The 19,992-nt window shown below is 58.0% G+C and overlaps 1 protein-coding gene across 4 annotated transcripts in view; it reads left to right on the forward strand.

Moving 5' to 3' along the window:
* The window catches only part of CACNA2D2 (calcium voltage-gated channel auxiliary subunit alpha2delta 2), a 141,961-nt gene that overhangs the window by 114,360 nt on the left and 7,609 nt on the right, over nt 1-19,992 (forward strand). For 3 of the 4 annotated variants that reach the window (XM_025375031.1, XM_025375030.1, XM_025375032.1), the window contains exons 5-23: nt 2,614-2,658; nt 5,862-6,003; nt 9,049-9,180; nt 9,370-9,427; nt 10,156-10,206; nt 10,350-10,449; nt 10,584-10,742; nt 10,989-11,096; nt 11,195-11,273; nt 11,852-11,901; nt 12,088-12,177; nt 12,373-12,444; nt 12,635-12,709; nt 13,982-14,056; nt 14,136-14,207; nt 14,290-14,361; nt 14,465-14,526; nt 15,384-15,460; nt 19,842-19,902. In XM_025375031.1, coding sequence (XP_025230816.1) covers nt 2,614-2,658; nt 5,862-6,003; nt 9,049-9,180; nt 9,370-9,427; nt 10,156-10,206; nt 10,350-10,449; nt 10,584-10,742; nt 10,989-11,096; nt 11,195-11,273; nt 11,852-11,901; nt 12,088-12,177; nt 12,373-12,444; nt 12,635-12,709; nt 13,982-14,056; nt 14,136-14,207; nt 14,290-14,361; nt 14,465-14,526; nt 15,384-15,460; nt 19,842-19,902 — 1,580 coding nt within the window. Of the gene's footprint in view, nt 1-2,613; nt 2,659-5,861; nt 6,004-9,048; nt 9,181-9,369; nt 9,428-10,155; nt 10,207-10,349; nt 10,450-10,583; nt 10,743-10,988; nt 11,097-11,194; nt 11,274-11,851; nt 11,902-12,087; nt 12,178-12,372; nt 12,445-12,634; nt 12,710-13,981; nt 14,057-14,135; nt 14,208-14,289; nt 14,362-14,464; nt 14,527-15,383; nt 15,461-17,168; nt 17,190-19,841; nt 19,903-19,992 lie in introns of all 4 variants that reach the window. The other variant, XM_025375029.1, reaches the window with a different exon arrangement.

Consider the following 19,992-nt stretch of genomic DNA (forward strand, 5'->3'; position numbering starts at 1 on the left):
TTTTTTTTTTTTTGAGACGGAGTCTCGCTTTGTCGCCCAGGCTGGAGTGCAGTGGCCGGATCTCAGCTCACTGCAAGCTCCGCCTCCCGGGTTTACGCCATTCTCCTGCCTCAGCCTCCCGAGTAGCTGGGACTACAGGCGCCTGCCACCTCGCCCGGCTAGTTTTTTGTATTTTTTAGTAGAGACAGGGTTTCACTGTGTTAGCCAGGATGGTCTCGATCTCCTGACCTCGTGATCCGCCCGTCTCGGCCTCCCAAAGTGCTGGGATTACAGGCTTGAGCCACTGCGCCCGGCCCTATGATATGTTTTCACATGTATGACCTTGTGTGCCACCATCCATGCTCTTCTTACCAAGGAAGGGGCATGGTCTCCCCCTCTTAGAGGCAGGAGAGGCCGGGAGGGGTCATTCCCACATGCATCAAGCCCTGGGGGGCAGGGAGGCCATACAGAATCCTGAGCCTCATCTGTCATCTGCAGGGGGCTAAGAATCCTCCTGGGTGACATGTCCCCCTATGTCCTTGACGCCACCAATATCTGATGTTCCACTAAGACCGTGAAACGGGAGAATAGAGAAGCGGAGCACCTGGAGCAGCTGGAGAGGTGGCCCCAGTGAACGCTGAGGTGCCTAGTGTTGACTCAGGTGCAGGCAGGTCCCAGCCACAGCCTGTGAGGGGAGCCCAGGGCTCCTGAGGGCTGCAAGTGACCAGCCCCCGCTTGTGTCCCTTCCCATCCTTGTGGAAGGTTTGCCTAAGGAGTGAGTGAGGTTGTAATCTGCAGTCCTCCCACCGCACCCGCCTGTTTTCATTATGGAGGGAAAGAGCATCAGAGCTGTGTTTATAACCCCCTTTTAGATAACAAATCACATTTTCTTTTCACAGCGAGTGTGTTGAATTGATATTTTTTTCCCTCAGTTTAATGGGTTTGTGTGTTCAGGAATGATCTTCATCAACTGAAACTCCTTATTGTGTTTGATGTAATGTCAGCTTTCATTACGCGCTTTGGTTGGAGCCAGGCGCAGGGAAAGACCGAGCCCCCTGCAGCTTGGGCCCGGCCTCCACCCCCGCCCCAGGCCCACCAGGGCCGCAGTCTTCTTGCACTGGTGGGTGGTGGGTGTGGGCAAGGTCGGCAACAGACTGGGAGGGCAGGTTGGAGCCAGGGTGCGAAGGCTTTCTTCTCCCTGCCCTCGAAGCGTCTGACTGATGGGGTCATAGGGCTGCTGTAAGAAAGCACCAGACACGGCAGGTGCCCCGGATGCTGGAACTCTCGGGCCGCCTTTGGTCTTACGTTCCTCTGGAAGTTGTGGTCTTGCCCATGCGTGGTGCCAGGCATGCAGTCAGTATTCCAGAATGCTGGGACTAAGCCTGCACATTTAGCCGGTGGCCTGCAGCCCCTAGACCCCTGGTGAGAGACAGACTAGGACTGTTCCCTGAAACAGTCCCAGGTACTGACGCAGCCCCTGGGCAGTCACCACAGCCAGGCCTCTTCCCAGAGTCCTGCCTGGGGAGTCTGGGGAGCCTGGGGCTCAGAGAGGGAGTGGTCTAGTCCTGGGGTCACACACTGAGTGAGCCCCAGCTGCGCCTTGGGAAGCGAGTGTCCAGGGTAACATCTGCCCTGGTGGAGTGAGGGCTGGCTCTGCCTGCTGTTTCACAGCCAGGCCCTGGGGAGCAGACTCGGTCACCACTCCCATCTGCAGACCACAAAGAAACAAGCCCTGAGTGAGTAAGGGGCCACCAGGGCCACGCTGCAGGTTTTTGCTGTACAGAACAGGGCTGAGGAGCACCTGGAGAGGGTGACTTGGACAGTGGCTCTGTCCTGAGTTGTGGCCCTGAAGCCCACGGGGGCAGAGTATGGCAGCCCCTCCTGAGCCAGTGGCACTTGGCTGACACCGGGCTCACCTTCTGGCAGCCTCTGTCAGCCGTGCTCGGTTCTGATTAAAGATCATTACACATGAAATTAGCCCGTTTATGTTACGGGTCCCTGGGGCAGCCAGTGATTATGACGCACAGATGGCCAAGAACCCAGGCGACTGGCAAGCAGACATGGGCCAGGGACGGGCGGGGCACACACAGGCGGGTGAGGACCGGGAGGCAGGCGCCAGGGCCGGGCTTTGTTTTCTCCCGCTCCTGTTGTGGAAACCCCCTCGCATTTCACAACAAATCACAGATAATTAATAAGTACATGCCCGTAATGAGCAGGCTTTTTAATAGAAGAAATTGGAAGATGCAGCGTCGAGTCATTATTTCCCTCCTGCCCAAACTCGGCTCTGTTTTCTGTCTTCCTCGCTCCCTGGTGCTGCCTCAGCGGCCTCTCTGCAGACAGAGCCTAGAAGGCTGCAACCCAGGACCCTTGGCCCCTGAGTTAGGGAAGCCCAGGGAATTCCAGCTGAGGGGTACTGCATGCTCCTGGAGCCTGTGCAGGGCCTCTGAAGATGGGCCTGGCTGCATTCCCAGCCCTGACCCATCCAGCCCTTCCAGGAGGGTGGCTCTGGGTGGGGGAAAGGGACAGTCTCTGCCCCAAAGGAATCTAAGGGTGCCATGCAGGCCTTGAGGCTAGGAGTCCTGTCTGTCTCGGGACCCTGAGCAGCTAGTGCTGAGGCCTCTCTCCCCCCACCAGGAGGAAGACATCGTGTACTATGACGCCAAGGCTGACGCTGAGCTGGTGAGCACCCCCTCCTGAGCCACACCTCCTTGCTGGGTCTTGGTGGCCTCAGCTGTAAAATGGATGTTAGGACTCAGCGCCACGCATTCTGAGCTCAACCCTGCAGAGCCATGGTGACACAGGCCCCATCGTCCACCTCCCACAACTCCCTAGAAGTCCGGACCCCTCCAGGGCTGCATCTCTGAGCACTAGTGGGCTGAACTTGACTGCAGTGTGGGGCAGGTGGTGAGGCGCTTGGCCCTCCCTGCATGGGGCAGTTTAGGTCCCAGATGGAGAGGGCCTCTCTTAAGTGCAGTGAGAGGAGGGAGACAGGGAGCAGCTGGGAAGGCTTCCTGGAGGTGGGCAGGTGTGAGCAGGATGCATTGATGTCCAGGTGCATTTCCAGGTTAGGCCAGCTCCCTTCCCTGTGCTAAGCACCCCACAGCCTGGCCCATCGTCAGACCCTGACCCTGAGCTCACCTGGGGTCACCCACCTCAGAAGTAGTGGCACTGGGACTGACCAGAGAGCCCAAAGCCACATCACCCTTCTGCCTCCATATCACTCACTGGCTCAAGTCCGCCTGGGCTGCCCTGTGAGGTAGTGAGGTCCCCGTCACCAGAAGACTCGTGTGAAAGCTGTATGACTATTTGCAGGGGAGGTGGCTGTAGAGAAGATGAGTCTGAGGGTGTAGGGCACTTGAAGTAGACAGTGTTTGCTGAGCTTGTCAAGGCCCAAGACCCTCTGCCTGACTTTAAGGCAAAAATAGTTGAACCTGACGGTCCCCTCTGTAAACAGAGGTGTCACAGCAGCACAGTGTCTGGACTCCTTGCTGATTCGGAGGACCCAAGATCCAGTCTTCCTCTGCTAGGCCTGCGGGCTTGGTGGGTTTCCGGGGCAAGTGAGAGGTACCCAATGACACCAGGAGGTGAGAAGGCTGGAAAGGATCCCTGTGCAGGATCCGCAGTGCCAGGCTGGCCTGGGAGAGCCGCAGGAGGGCACAGGGCCCGAGACAGAGTGGGGTGGGCTCAAGCAGGTGTGCTTCCCCTTGGCTGAGCTCTGTGGCTCCCAGAGAAGTTGCTAAAATTAAAGCTGGAATCTGAAATTCAAATGAAGAACGAACCTTTAATTAGACCCTGAATCTAATTCCTTACCCCCCTTGGCAGTGGGCTGTAATTTTAGCAATCAGGGCATTAAATATAAACCAGGAGACTATAGTTGCCCACCATACAAAGCCCCTGGGCTGGGGGTTGGCACTGAGGGACTTCTTGGCCAGCCTGGTGCCCAGCCCCTACTAGGATGCTCTGAACCTACCTCCAGCAGCCTCAACTGTATCCAGGGCCCCAGCCCCTCACTCTAAATCATTGACTCCTTGCCCCTAGCCCCTTGGACTTCTGTTGGGGGGCTAGAGATTGTCCGACAAGGGAGCTTCACTCTGGGGCCCGGCTAGACTAGGGTCAGCTAGGCCAAACGCCTGGTATAAATGACAGCACGCACACATTTTCCAACTCCCCTGCTTGTTGTGTTGCTTTGTTTTTTTTAATCTTTGCCAGAGGTACAGTTAGAGATCTTTCTAGACCATTTACTTTTAAATTACCAGCCAGAAGGTGGGGGTGGGGGAAAGAAAAGGAAGGAAAAAGTTTGCCAGCTGATAGCTTATCAGAACAGAATCCAAATGTCACATTAGTTGGGAAAGTTGGGAGATTACATTTTCTAGTGCCCTTCATCTGCCGCTGACATTTCGGGGGCTTTCTTCTCCCGCGCCTCCCCTTCCTGAGCGGAACGTGAGTGGCGCACGCCTCACAGGCGGCCGCTCCCACCCTGGCCTCCATGCTCCAAGGCTGCCTGCCCTGGCTTTACCCAGCACCTGAGGGCTTCTAGGGTGTGCCAGGGGTGGGCAGACGGGTGGCACACTGCAGAAGAGCAGTGGGAGGGCAGCAGACAGCTTGGATTCTGCTGTACAAAATCCACCCTCAAAGAGATGAAGAGTGTCTGCCACAGGCCCTTCAGAGCTGTGCCCCTGGGGTGTGGAGAGCTCATCTGGCTGGGTGGAGAGGCATGGTCACCCTTTCCCCAGACTGGACACAGCTTGGTCAAATGCCTAGAGGAAGAAACACAGGGGAGGAGCATGCCCAGGTCATAGTGGGCAGCGGGGGTCAGCCCACGTGGACCCATGGGGGAGAATGAATGAGCTAAGCCTGGGCTGAGGGTGGTCACAGAGGCCTTGAGGGGCAGTGAGGGAGCGTATGGGGTGTTCAGCTGCTTATGATCCCTCCTACCAGCCTAGGAAGCCCCCTAGCTTTGCTCTCCACCCTTAGCCTCCTTTCCCTTTACTCCCCAGTCTGGCTTTTCCTCTTTGCCTTCACTGTCTACCATCATCTTTCTTCCCTCCCCTGCCCCTTGCACACCTGCACCCAAGCCTGCCCCACTCCCATCGGCTGCGGCATCAACACTAGTCACAGACCCACTCCTGCCAGCCTGTGATGGTGGGCGGGGATGTACAGCGCATGCCCAGCCTGCCCGGCCGTGAGATGCCATAATTGGCACCTGTCAGGCCACTGTGGCTCATTTTAGAAAATCAACAGGGGCCCTTTCAGTCCTGCTGCTACCAGGCACCACAGACCCTCCCTCTGGAGGTCAGCAGGTCTGAATGGTAGCCCCCAGCCCAGCTCTCCCAGGTTAGCCTCCCCAGCTCAGACCCTACAGCCGTCAGGCTGCAGGGGATAGTGCCCTGCCTTAGATAGGGCTAGGGCCCTCTCCCTGCTCCCAGAGGAACTCCATGAAGGGGCTGGGCAGGGCCCAGTGATGACTGTGGGGGCCCAGAGCTCCTGGAGGGACTGCTGAGGCCTGCCTGTCATTGTACAAGGCATATCCTTGTAAGCAGATTCTGGAGCCCGCTCCTTCTGACTGGCTCCATGATTTGCCTCCTTCCCTAATTGGTTTTCAAGAATGTGGAGAAGAGGTTGGTTTCGTTTTGGTTTTAGAATTTGGGTTTAGCAAATGTGGGGATGGTGGGTGGGGTGGGCAGGAGGAAGTGGGAGTCACAGGCCCCTTGGGTGAGGGGTCCAACCCCGTGTCCATCTGTCCCTGTGTCTCTCCATCTGTGTCTCCTACTGCAATAGTCCCTCTTTTTGAGATGCCCCTATCTCCTGGACTCTGGACCTCCCTGCCCCTACTTGCAGGCCTTTACAACCCCTGACACTGCTGGGGTGTGCCCTTTCTGCAGGACGACCCTGAGAGTGAGGATGTGGAAAGGGGGTCTAAGGCCAGCACCCTAAGGCTGGACTTCATCGAGGACCCAAACTTCAAGAACAAGGTCAACTATTCATACACGGCTGTACAGATCCCCACGGACATCTACAAAGGCTGTGAGTGTGCAGAGCGATCGGGACAGCCCATCCTACCTGCCATGGGGGCAGGCCCACTGCCAGGGCATTCTTGAGTCCCTGGGGACAGAAGGCCAGTGCCATCTACCTCCAGCCTCCTACACCTGAGATTACTCCTGTGCACCTCTCAGATTCACCCACCTGTGGGCATCAAGCACTCACAGGCAGAGTCTCACCCTAACACTCAGCAAGTTGCAAAACACTGAGCCTCTATGCCTGTGCATGCATGGTCTCCTGCCCACGTGTCCACAGGCACCCACACGAATGCACATACACACACACCATTCCCCACATGTGGGACTGAGTGCCCGCCTGCCCCTGAAGCAACTCCTCACCACCCTTCCCCATTCCCTGCCCCCAAGTAGAAGTGGTTGAGAAGCTGCAACACATCAGGTGGACACGGAGGGCAGGGGGACAGGAAACCACTCCTCACAGATGCCAACCCTATGACACTGCCCTCCTTCTCCTGGGCATAGAACCAAGGAGGTAGGGAGTTTTCCTGCCAAGAGCAGTCAGGAGCTGGGGATGTAGGGAAGGGGGATGTGGAAGAGGGTGGTTGACAGTCCAAGCTCCAGGGACAAGGCAGTTTTACACAATGGGGAAACAAGGTCACTATAGCTAGAAGGATTTGAGTCAGACATGAGGAGGAACTTCCTGAAGCTCCTGGGAGGTAAAGGGGGAGGAAGCCAAGAGTCAAACACTGGATGGGGAGCTCCAGCAGCAGGATTGAAAGCACTGAGGCCTGTTGTTTCTGACATAGTTTTATGAACATCTACAGAGTAGCCTTGGAATCCAAGGAGCCCACTGGGCTGGGACTCAAAAGCCTCAGAGCCACTGCCTCAGCTCTAGAATGCAGGGAATTCCCAGAGTCCTCAGGGAGGCCCTCTCCACCTCAGGGTCAGCTACGCCTTCCGGGCAGCCTCAGGCCAGGGTGGGGAAGGATGCTCCCCCCTGCTCCCTGCAGGCTGCCCGCAGGCCACCTGCCTGAGCCAGTCAAGGGGCACTATCACAGGCAGGCATGCTAATTAAAACAGGAGCCACACCGCCCTCTCCAGTCACCCCTCGCTACCCACACAAATTGCATTTTATATGTTTTTTATTTACTGTGTCACTTTTAATTAAATCTGTAATCACCTGCCTGAGGGGGCATGGTCCCCTTTCCCAGCTCAGCGTGATCTGAGAGTATGTGCACCTGGGTGCGGGTCTGTGCGCATGGGGCTGAATAGCAGGCCCTTTCCAGGTGGGGGCAGGGGTGTTTGCATGAATGTGCCTTGCCATGTATGGGTATGCGCGTGTGGGGTCACGGGTACCTGCATGGACAGCCCACGCAGAGCAGGGGTCTCCTCTTGGCCCTTGACCTGAACCAGGGACACCCCTCTGCTCTAAGCTTGTCATTGTGCAGATGGGAAAACTGAGGCACAGTGAGGGGTGGGACCTGCCGGGCAGACTGTCTCAGGGCAGGCAAACAGTACTTTGTGAAACTCTGGAGGGCCTGGCTTTACTTTTTCCTTAGAGAGAAAAATAGAAATTGTTCAACTCACTAAGTTTCTAAATTAGGAACAGGACCATAACATACTGTTCAATAAGCACAGCCAATGCTCGAAATGTGTTTTGTTTTCACATTATGGTCAGTTACGGGAAGCCACAGGAACAGACAGCGAAGGGAGTGGGAGCAGGGGCAAGCATCAGGCAGCAGACACAGCAGAGGCCCCACGCTCCAGAGGGGCTGCCAGAAGGAGAGTGCCCAGGAGTGTGTCAGTGCCCGGGGCTGGGGCAGAGGCTTGAGAATTGTAAATCATGCTTTCTACCTTTGTCTGCCTGCTAAAGGTGGTCTCTGGTTCTCACTTGAGGTAGATTTTTGATGGGGATCCCTGTACGGGGTGACAGTGGCTGGGCTCTACATGGGAAGAAAGAGGGTGGATGTCCCTGGAGGAGGAAGGAGGCACAGAGGCCTGGCAGAAGCAGCTGTGTCCTGCTCCTGCCATTTTGTCCGAGTGTCCAGGGACAGGGTCACTGCACACATGAGAATATGTGTCACACACACACATTGGGCCGCCCCGAGTTGGGGGTTGAGGGTACTGCTCAAACCATCCTGGGTCTCTGCCCAGGTTGAAGGGTCTGCAGGATGGAGTCCATTGGAGCCTTGTTCTGTGTGTGTGTGTAGGGATAGATCTGGACAGGGGATCACACATGCGCAACTACAAGGGTTGGGGGGAAGGGAGAATGGGATAACTGATGGTAGCGGGTAGTGAGCAGGACCCATGAGTGTCCCCTGTAGGTGCAGAGTGGTGTGTAGGCATGAGCGTGTGTGCCCTCGTGCCCATGGTGGCAGCTGGGTTGCTAGGCAGGTGGGTTCCATCTGGCTGGAAACACACAGGTTAGACACAGGTGTACCTGTTGGCGGGGTGCAGGCTGTGTGCGTGTGTGCATGCGTGTACAAGTACACGTGCCTGTGTTGGAGCAGGATCTGGCACCGCCCCTGCCCCTCTAAGAGCCCCCTCCCCCACCCCTGCTTGCTTCTGGCCCCAGTTGATTAATCATGGAGCTGAGTGGCTTCCAGCTTATCAGGTACCTTAATAGCTGAATAATTCCAGCCCCATCAGCGGGCCCTTAATTGCTTTCTTGTTGCTGCAGCCTGGAGTGCATGCTGAATGGGTGAGCTCCTGGGGGACCAGCGCTAGCTCCAGGCAGCGTGCTGGACCGAGGGCTCCCAGCTCCCAGCACCCTGCCACCTGGGCAGCCCCTCTCCAGAAGCTACCAGCCACAGCTGCCCTGCCTACTCATGTGGGGCCTGGAGGAAGAGTAGGCTGAACTGTTCCTTTCACAGCTTGGGAGGGGTGAGGATCAGGAAGTCTTCCTGGAGGAGCTGGGGCAGCCACAGCTGGGCCCTGGGAAATAGGGAAGGTCTGGATAGGCTGAGAACAGGTGGAGCATTCTGAGTGGGGGCACGGGCATAAGTGTTGTGGTGGTGGGTTTGGCAAGACACAGCCCAGGTGCTCCCCACCCCAGCTCCCTGCTTCCCCCCAGCCACCATCATCCTCAATGAGCTCAACTGGACAGAGGCCCTGGAGAATGTGTTCATGGAAAACCGCAGGCAAGACCCCACGCTGCTGTGGCAGGTCTTCGGCAGTGCCACAGGAGTCACTCGCTACTACCCGGGTAGGTACCAGCCCCTGTCCCCTGTCCGCCCAGCACCCCTCCTTTCTCCATCTGCCAGCTCACCCATCCTGGAGGCATGGGATGGAGTGGCTGCCCTGTAGTCTGTGGTGGCCCAGTCACCTCTGCAAGGCCTGCCTACCCAGGTCAGCCCTTTCCTGCTGGTCCCACTCACTTTCTCTCCTCACTCAGCCACCCCGTGGCGAGCCCCCAAGAAGATCGACCTGTACGATGTCCGAAGGAGACCCTGGTGAGCAAGCAAGAAGGAGCTGGGGAGGGACACCCCCTCAGCTCCCCACCTTTCCTGCCTGTTCCCCCACCTCCCCATTTCCAAGCCTCCTAGCAGGGCGCAGCCAGCTGTATCCAATTTTCATTTCACACATCGTTGCCACTGGAAAATGGATCCCATCACCCAGGCAGGCCTCCCAGCTGTCATGCCCCCGTCCACTGCCCAGCACCCCCACCCACTCAGGGCTGAGAGATTGGAAGAGAGATTGGACCAGGGGGGGTCACCAAAGGCAGATGTAGCCTCTATAGGGTTGGCCAGCCCCTGCCCTACCCGTCTGAGCCGCAGATACCCCTCCCCTCTGCTCTGCCCCTCCGGCAGCTCCCTATGAGTATCCTTCCCGGCACCTGCGCCATCCCCCACACAGCTAGACTCTGCCCTCGGGGCCCCAACCTGAGGCAGAGAACACAACAAGCCACTGAAGCCAGGAAATGTGGCTCCTGCCCCCTCTGGGGATCACCTGCTCATATATAGCCCTGGTACTTTTTCCTTGCCGAGGAGCCAGACCATTCATGTCATGGGCAAAGACTGTGTCTGTTTCATTAAATGTGGTGTCATCAGTGCCTAGAACCCTGCCTGGCCCACACAGTGCATGCTCAGGAGAAATGTATTGAATCAATATGTGTGTGACGGAAGGAAGGACCCACATGGTCCCAGTGGGTCTTACCCTAACAGAGGCATCTCCTGGGCAGGTATATCCAGGGGGCCTCATCGCCCAAGGACATGGTCATCATCGTTGATGTGTGAGTGAGCAGTGCTGGCAAGTGGGGCTGGGGCAGGGGCGGGCAACGGGCTAGACTCTGCTGCCCTGAACATCATGGGGGATGGGCAGGAGAACACTTGAGGTTCCCCTGGCTCCTCCACGGCCCCTGCCTGACCTCTCCAGGAGTGGCAGTGTGAGTGGCCTGACCCTGAAGCTGATGAAGACATCTGTCTGCGAGATGCTGGACACGCTGTCTGATGACGACTATGTGAATGTGGCCTCGGTGAGTGCCAAGGTGGCAGACGGGGCAAAATGGGTCACCCCACCTGCCCTGCTCCTGTGACCACCACCAGCCCCATGCAATAGCTGCCTGCCCTGGCCAGCCTGAGGCCAGTCACCACCCTGCTGTTCCTGCAGTTCAACGAGAAGGCGCAGCCTGTGTCATGCTTCACACACCTGGTGCAGGCCAATGTGCGCAACAAGAAGGTGTTCAAGGAAGCTGTGCAGGGCATGGTGGCCAAGGGCACCACAGGCTACAAGGCCGGCTTTGAGTATGCCTTTGACCAGCTGCAGAACGTGAGCCCTGTGGGTGGGCAAGTGGGCGGCTGGGGGAGGAGAGGGTCCAGGCTTGGTGACACCCAGGAAATCAAGATGGATGGCCTCATTAGCACCAAACAGGCAGCTTGGACAGATAGCACCATATGCTATGGGGGAGGAGGGCCAGAGATCCAGGCTCACTGCAGGAGGGAGGCCCTGCCCCTGGACCAGGGAGGGCTGAGAGCTGGGGCTAAGAGCTGCCTGCCTTCGCCTCACTCCCCTCAGTCCAACATCACTCGGGCCAACTGCAACAAGATGATCATGATGTTCACGGATGGTGGCGAGGATCGCGTGCAGGATGTCTTTGAGAAGTACAATTGGCCAAACCGGACGGTGAGGCTCAGCTGAGGCAGGGGCTACCCTGACCTTGGCCCAGTACAGGGGAGGGCTGTCCCCTGGTGGCCTCAGCAGTAACCTCAAACCCCCCACAGGTGCGCGTGTTTACTTTCTCCGTGGGGCAGCATAACTACGATGTCACACCGCTGCAGTGGATGGCCTGCGCTAACAAAGGTACCTCCCCTGTGCATCACTGTCAGGGGCCTGCCTGCCATTTCTTTTTGTCGATTGCGTATGTTGTTCAACTGTCCATCCATATGTCCAGCTGTGTGTTCACCTGCTGCGAGACAGGGCCTCCTCCCATCCACGAGGCTGTCCCTCACTCTATCTGGAGGCTAACGTATCCACCTGACTGAGCCTCTTTTTGTCCATCTGTCCATTGTCCAACCGTCCCCCAGCTTGTCTACTCCTGCATCTGTTTGCTGATCCGTCCATCTCTCTGTGCACTTGGGCCTGGCTGCCGGGTGGACTTTGAATAGCATTGCACCCTAGAATGAGGGACCTCAGACCTCAGGCTCCTCCCTCCTCATCTCTGCCCCCTGCTGTGCTTCCTGATACTGCTGCACTCACTCCCTCTCCATAGCACCGCCCTTGGCAGGGCAGAGGCCAGGAGCACTAGAGGGAGAGGACTCCAAAGAGAGAGGAGCCCAAGAGGCGAGGCAGGGCTGCAGACACACCCCAGGGGCAGGGCCCTCTGCACATGGGTCCTGCAATGCCAGCCAGGCCCACCTCTGCCTCTCCTTCCTTCACAGGCTACTATTTTGAGATCCCTTCCATCGGAGCCATCCGCATCAACACACAGGTAAGACTGGGGGAGGCCCCTCCTCCCAGTCCTTGGCTTCCCTGCAGGGACGCTGTGTGCCATGGGCTGCTGTGGACCAAGGGCGCCCCCTCACGGTGGCTGGGGCACAGTCCCAATGCCTGGGGAGACAGAACAGGCAGTGCCTGGGAAAGGCATTCATGACCCCCACCACTGCCCCCTCCCCAGGAGTATCTAGATGTGTTGGGCAGGCCCATGGTGCTGGCAGGCAAGGAGGCCAAGCAGGTGCAGTGGACCAACGTGTATGAGGATGCACTGGTAAGGCCTCTGGGCAAGGAAGGGATGGGGCTGGCACCCTTCCCCCAGGGATGTGCCCACAGGTCAAGACCCTGGAGGGCCCCCTTAGGGGTGAAGAGGAGAAAGAGGTGGCCTGCACTTGAGCCCCTGCTCTGAACACTCAGGGTGGGGTCAGTGCTGGCCACAGGTGACTTCATCATCTTCCTCTCCCTTTAGGGACTAGGGTTGGTGGTAACAGGGACCCTCCCTGTTTTCAATCTGACACAGGATGGTCCTGGGGAAAAGAAGGTGAGGAAAGGGGAGGGTTGGGGCTATGGGTGTGCCTGGAGAGGGATGGGCACGCCCACAGCAGGTCTGGGGGTGGAGGAGGGGCAGGGCAGGCCTTCACACTGCCTGTGAGAGCAGCTTGAGGCCTTGTGGAGGGTGGTTCCCCATGGAATTGAGCGCATTGCAGAGCCCCCCATGCTTCTGCTCCCAGAACCAGCTGATCTTGGGCGTGATGGGCATTGATGTGGCTCTGAATGACATCAAGAGGCTGACCCCCAACTACACGGTGAGCATCCACCCGCCCATCCGCCTACCCTGCCTCCCATGTGGACGCAGGCAGGCTCAGCAGAGAAGACTGATGGGTATTACAGCGCCTCCATGGAGACCTCTGAGTTCAGGGGGTCAGGGAAGGCTTCCCCAGGAGGTGACCTTGGGTCTAGAGCAAGGTGACCTTGGGTTGGCAAACTTCCTGTAAAGGGCCAGACTGAATATTTTAGGCTTTGCAGACTTAAATACCCATCTCTTATTTGGTTGCACTGTTGTATTGTAAAAGCAGCCACAGACAAAACATAAACAAATGGGCATGGCTATGTTCCAATATAATTTTATTTGTGGATACTGATATTTGAATTTCAGATAATTTTCACATGTCACAAAATAGAATTTTTCCTTTGATGTTTTTTCTAACCATTTAAAAACAAAACCATTCTTAGCTCATGGCCATATAGTAATGGGCAGCAGGCCAGACTTGGCGCATGCACATAGGTAGGAGTGTCCCGGGCAGAAAGGAAAGGAGGGGATGGCATACATTGGAGGCAGAGGGAATTCTCTGGCCAAGGGCCCAAAGGTGAAAAACAATCATAAACCAGGGTAGGGGCAAGATGGCAATGTGGCTGGCCCAGCACCTGCGGTCAGGGAGTCTGCGTCTTCGCCTGTGGAATGGGGAGAGGTGTGGTATATACAACAGCATCATTAAGCCTGAGCCCCCTAAAGCCCCTGCTTGGTCCTGAGCGGGCAGGGGCTGTGGCAGTTGGCCTCCAGGTACAGTAAGAAACTGACTAGGGGAGGTAAGGGCTAGGTCCTGGTCTCACTCCTACTTCCCTTCCACCTGGAAGGGAAGCCCCAGGTAGGATTCCCAAGGGTGCACTCATCGTGCTGCTCTCTCTTGACATGGGAACAAGGATGAGGCACAAATCAGGGGCAGTAGTGGCTAGAGGACGGCCACAGGGGTACAGAAGCAGCAGCCCTGTGGGACCGGTGGAGGCAGAGAGGTCAGGCTGACTGACAGCTCATAAGAATCAGGGGAAGAGGATGAGGACTGCAGAGCAGCAGCCCACATGCCAGTTAGCCTTGGCAAGGGCTGGTGCACAAGGGGCAACCCGCCTGCAGGCCTGGCTGAAGAGACAGACTTAGGGCCACATGGCATGGGGGGCCCTTAGCCCAAGGCAGGCAAACAGCATCTCTCAGTGCGGTGGAAGACCAAATAGGGAAGAACTCTGGAGCCCAGGGAACCCCAGCCCATCCCTCCAGACCCTGAGCCCCCAATCTGTGCCTCCAGCTTGGAGCCAACGGCTATGTGTTTGCCATTGACCTGAACGGCTACGTGTTGCTGCACCCCAATCTCAAGCCCCAGGTGAGCCAGATGGGTGACCTGGAGGGTGGGCAAACCTTCTACAATGGGGACTTCTGACTCCCCGCCCTGCCTCCAACAGACCACCAACTTCCGGGAGCCTGTGACTCTGGACTTCCTAGATGCGGAGCTGGAGGATGAGAACAAGGAAGAGGTAAGGAGAGGAGGAGAAAAGGGGTGGGGGACAGAGCACAGGAGTGTAGGGGCCCTGCCCCTCACATCTCTGGCCCTTCCAGATCCGTCGGAGCATGATTGATGGCAACAAGGGCCACAAGCAGATCAGAACATTGGTCAAGTCCCTGGATGAGGTAAGGAGGCAGGGCTGGGGACCAGGGAGTCAGGGTGGGCACCCTCCTACCCCACTGCCCCCTGCCTGCTAGCCCAAGTACCTGACCCAGCCTCCTCTCCCAGAGGTACATAGATGAGGTGACACGGAACTACACCTGGGTGCCCATAAGGAGCACTAACTACAGGTAAGTAAGGCCAGGGCTGGGCAGGCAGAGAGGGTGGGGCGGCCCCAGAATCTGAGCCCAGCTGCCCCCTCCCTCTCCCACTGTGACCACCATCCCAGCGGGGGACCAGTGGCCAGGGCTGCTCACTACTCACCCTGGGACGCTTAGTCTGCCAAGAGACTCCCTGGCCTTTAAGGAACAAGCAGCAGGTCTGAGAGCACAGGACGGTCATCCAAAGTCTCCTCATCACTACGGCCATCTGCACCCAGGATACTGCCTTTGGCATGTTCACTGCCTGCTCTCAGCTTGCCTCAGAGCCTCAGGGCGGAGCGGGTCCCTTGTGTGTCAGGCTGGGTCGGTGCAGGCTGACCTCTGCGTGCCCCACACAGCTAGTCCATCCCAAAATGCCAGGCATCCTTACAGCCCATGCCAGCCCACAACTGCCACCCCTCACCCCCCGCCATATCTGTACCAGCCCTGCTTTCCACTGGCTTTGAGTATCTGGGGGCTGGTGACCCCACTCCCACAGCAGCACTGGCACTGCAGCCAGCTCACGGCAGCATCTGCCCCTTGTGGGTCAGAGGGAGGCTGGCTCGGCAGGGGGCTGTTGTGAGAGGCTGCTGGGAGGGGAGATGGTGTGCGGATTTGCTTTGGGGCTGGTTGCCTGTTGGCCTCCAGGAGAGTTTGAGAAGTGGAGAGCCTCCAGGGTGCCAGCCCCTAGACCATGAACCTCCCGCAGCTAAGCAGGGAGAGGAGCCCCTGGTGGTGGGAGGAGGGGATGCCACAGCTGGGACCTCTGCCCAACTCCAAGGCCATGGAGAGGGGGTGCCAGTGTGGCCCACCTCCCCCAGCCATGACCCGAGCTTCTCCCCCCTCAGCCTGGGGCTGGTGCTCCCACCCTACAGCACCTTCTACCTCCAAGCCAATCTCAGTGACCAGATCCTGCAGGTCAAGTGTAAGTGGCCCGGCCCCTGCCTGCACCCTGCACCCTGCCTCTGCCCCACACCCCGGCCGGCCCCAGGCAGCACAGCCAGCTCCAGTTGCCGGCGAGGCAGTCCCTCCTGCCCAGTCTGCCCACCCTCAGGTGCCCGCAGGCTGGGGCACCTTGAAAGTCTGTGGAAATCTGCATGCTTGCCTTTTCTTAGATTCGGTTCCAGGCCATTCTTTCATGGTTTCTGTTGAGGTTGCTGTTTTTGATTTCTCCTACTCCGTGTCTTCCCTTCTTAGCCTGCCTGCCCCACACACTCCTGGGGGCTGCATTCTTGGAAGACACCCCCTCCCCTTACCTTCCCCCTTTCCCCTCCCCTTTCCCCTCCCCTCCCCCCCCCCCCCCCCCCCCCTCCCCTCCCCCCCCTTTCCTCCCCTTTCTCCTCCCCCTCCTCCTCTCCTCCCCTCCCTCTCCCCCCTCCCCTTTCCCCTCCCCTTCCCTTCCCCTTTTTCCCCTCCCCTCCCCTTACTCCATCCTCACCATCCCCCTCCCCCCACCTTCCCCCTCCCCTTACCTTCCCCCTCCCCTTACCTTCCCCCTCCTCTTTCCTCCCCCCACCTTCCCCCTCCCCTTACCTTCCCCCTCCCCTTACCTTCCCCCTCCTCTTTCCTCCCCCCAACTCCTCTCCCTTCCCTTCACCTCCTCCCCCTCCCCTCAATTCCTTCCTTCTTCCCCTTACCTTCCCCCTCCCCTCCTCCCCCTCCTTTCCTCCCCTTCTCCTCCCGCTCTTTCCCCTCCTCTCCCTCCCATCCTTCCCATCCTCCCCCCTCCCCCCTTTTCCCCTTCTCTCCCCTCTTTCTCCCTCCCCTCCCCTCTTCCTCTTCCTGTTCAGCTCTCTCCCTCTATGGTGCCCCCTTCCCATGGTCCCTCTTTCTCTCTCTCTGCCCCCTCCTCTCCATTCTTTCCTCATCTATCCTCACCCAGTTCCCACTTACCCTCTCATCCTCCTCCTCTCACCTCCTACCTCTCTCCCCTCTGCATCCAACCTCCCTCCCTTACGTGCTGTCCTCTCTTCTTCCCTGTCTCCCTCCTTCTCTTCTCCCTGCATCTCCTCTATCTCCCTTTTTCTCCTGCTTACCTCCTCTCTCTCTCTCTCCCACTCTCCCTCCCTCCCGCTCTCCCCACCCCAGCACCTTCTCTCCCTCAGTTCCACTCCCCACACTCCCTCTGCTCTGCCTCCTGGCTCCCTCCTCACCTTCTTTCCTCCCTCCTTCATTCCCCATCCCCCTTCCTCTCTCCCCCTCCCCGCTTTCTCCCTGGCCCCCCTCCTTCCTCCCCTGCCTCTCCCAGTCCTCTGCCTGTGGCTCACCCCTGCATGCCCTGCTCATCCTGGGCCTCTCCTGAGAGAGTCTCTAGAGCCTGTGGCCCTGCCTGCCCACCATGCCCGAGGCCACTGGGAGGGAGGCTGGGGCTCCGGCCCCACCGCGCGCCCCCCACCTGCCTGGCCGACTGGGGGCTCATCTCCTTTGAGTTTTCTTGCTCTCTCTTTCTCTCTCATGTCGTTTTTTGCAAGAAGTTTCCTTTCGGTATGATGATGAGACACAATATTTTCATTCAAACAGCCATTGAATAAAATATTGTTTGTGCCCCTCCCCTTTCCCTCCCCCTTTTCGTTTGTTTTTGTGTTTGTGTTGTTTTTGTTTTCCTCGCTTTCTCTCTTGGTGGACTGTCCCAGTGCCAATCAGCAAACTGAAGGGCAAGTATATTCAGAACCAGTGCACCCTCCTCTCCCCACCCCTCCCACCCTCACGCCCCTGCTTGCCCCCCTCCCTGCCCAGGACCAGCCAAACCCCTGCTCTCCAGGGCCCCCTCCCAGCATCCCCCTGGCTCCTCTAGTTCTTGCCTTTCCTCTGATTCCTTAGCCCCTATGAGAGCCAGTGGCCTGTGCCTCTGGCCCTGCCTGCAGGGTGTTCTCCAGCGTGTTCTCAGGGCCCACACCCTTTCCTTGGACCCCTCACTCTCTCTGGGAAGGCCCCTGCCTCCCCTACCTTCTCTGTCCCTCCAAGACAACTCAACAGTAGGGACAGCCTGGATGCTTCTCCACCACCTCCCACTCAGCAGGGCAGGAGGCCTGAGATGCAGGGGTAGATCAGCCCCTAGTGGGGCTCATGTGAAGCTGTGGGAAAGGGCCAGCCCACAAGGCCTACTCTGAGGAAGCTCTCCCTCCTCTGGCAGTAGCTCCAGAAGCTGGCAGTCCTCCAAGAAGGGAGGCAGAAGGCTCGGAAGCCTCACGCCCCGATGCTGGGGCCAAAGGGCAGCATAGGGCAGGCACCTAGGCCACTGAAGAGCAGGGCTGACCTGTGCCTCCTGGGTACTGACATAGGTGCTGACGTCCCCGTGTCCCACCAGCCCGCTGCTCCCAGAGGCTTTGCTAAGCCCTGGAGTGGCTCGGCAGTATGGAAAAGCTGTTTCCCTGGGAAAATAAAGCCAGCTTTGGGGACCAGGGGCCTGGACAGGGATGGAATGGGATCTGTCTAGACTCTAAGAGCCAGCAAAGGCGTTTGGAGGAAATCAGGCTGGGTATGAAAGGAAAGGTTCTGGCACGCTGGGGTGCCTAAGCCAAGGAGACTTCTAGAAGGGTGGGTAGTGAACAGTAGTGAACCCCTAGACCCTGGCAGAGAGTAAGGGGAGTGAGAGAGGACAGCATTACAAAGGTCTCAGAGAACCACCTCTCCCAGGGAACCCGTGGGCAGATGGGGCATGGAGAGCCACAAGGGGATGTCCCCATGACCTGGAAGCAGGGGCACCCAAGAAGCCCAGGGGCAAAGGGGATAAAGGGGCCAGAGCCACCTCCGATGGCCTGGGCGGGGGTGGGGGACGTGCCCTACTCCCACTGACTTGAGTTGTCTTTTTCTCCCCACCCTACCACATCCCACCCAGTGACCCCAGAAATGCAGGGCCCTGGTAACAATGACAACGTAGCGTAGTCTCCTTCCCTGCTCCTTCGCCCTCCTTTTTCTTTTTCCTCCTCCTCCTCTTCCCCCTAACCCCTTCCCCATCGGCTTGTGTCCAGACCCTGCCTCACAGTCCTATCAGAAGGAACAGTCCAACCAGTGACTGCCCAGCCCCTCCAAGCACCCCAAGTGCCCCCTCCCCAGAATCTTGCAGTGCATTGTGGGAGTATTTGGGAGCAGGGACAATCCCTCTTCTATACAAATAAAGCCCTGGGAGCAAAAGAGAGCTCAGAAGTGGAGACAGGCTAAGAAGGTGGACCACCCACAGTGAGGCCAAGAGCAGAGGGACCCCTCCCAGGTGCAGACCAGCAAGGTGGCCAGTCCAGCTGGGCAGGGAAAGGCCATAGAGGAGCCCCAGCGGCCACATCTTTAGGTTCACTCTCAAACCCATACAGAGATAGTCACACTCGGGCACACACACACTCAGTGCATGCATGCTCACTCACACACACATGCACAGCTCATAAGCCCAGGGCACAGGCCCAATTGGGGATGCCTCAACAGCAGCCCTATGCCCTCTCTGGAGCCCTAGCATCCCCCATGGCTGCCTGGAGCCCAGACAAGTTTTAGTAAGGATGGAGACCCAGCCCATCTCCACACCCTCAGCCAAGGGAAGCAGGTACACAGGTTCCAGCAGCACTCCTTCTAGCGCCCCAGACTTTCTTCCCACACTGTGGGAACAGTCCCTGGCACTTTGAGGGTCTCCCTTCACCTCCTGGCCCAGGGAGGACCACCAGCCCCCCCAGCAATGCACTGCAGCATACCCTCAGCTGTCCCCGCCCGTCTCTGGTTGGACTGTTTGTGCCCGTGAGAAACCCCCTCGGTTTGGCCATGTTGATGCCTGACACAGAACAAAAGTAAGACCTACCAAAACGCAAACAGCTGCAGCAAAGAAAGAGAGATAAAAATCCGCAGCCAAAAGCCAATTCCCTTCCTCAAAGTCTCTTTGGAGGCGAAGGAAGCTCAGCATGCGGTTTTTTCCATTATGGATGTGATAAGAGCGAGACTGGCGCCTCCCCCAGACCATGCATATATATAGCAGTGTGTGTATATATATGTGTGTGTGTGTGTCCGTGTATATGTGCTATACAGCCGTATGGAAGCATATACAGCCACGCCAAGGGACTCACTGCCAACAGAGGACCAGGCCCGGGCAACATATTGGCTATAACTGCCCTCCTCCTGCGATGCTGTAGTCTCCACAGGCCCTCTACCCTCCCTGCCCATCCCTTCTCTTTGGCTCCTGGACATGGAAATGGCGGGTTTCCTCTTTGCTGGTGTCTCCCCCTCCCTCCAGCCCCCCTCTCCCCTGTCCTTCCAGCCCCGTCAGCTCTGAGCCCCCTGGCCTCCCACCTCCCCAGCCCCCGCCGGATAACCCCCCGTTTCTGTTGCAGATTTTGAGTTCCTGCTCCCCAGCAGCTTTGAGTCTGAAGGACATGTTTTCATTGCTCCCAGGTAGCTTGCGTGTGGCCTTGCTGAGGTGTCCTCCCCTACCCTGAGCGCCCCGGCCCCACCCCCTGCACTGCTGCCTGGAGCTCTGTGTGA

The sequence above is a fragment of the Theropithecus gelada genome, chromosome 2, assembly GCF_003255815.1.
Source record: "Theropithecus gelada isolate Dixy chromosome 2, Tgel_1.0, whole genome shotgun sequence".
In the NCBI taxonomy this organism is placed as follows: Eukaryota; Metazoa; Chordata; class Mammalia; order Primates; family Cercopithecidae; genus Theropithecus; species Theropithecus gelada.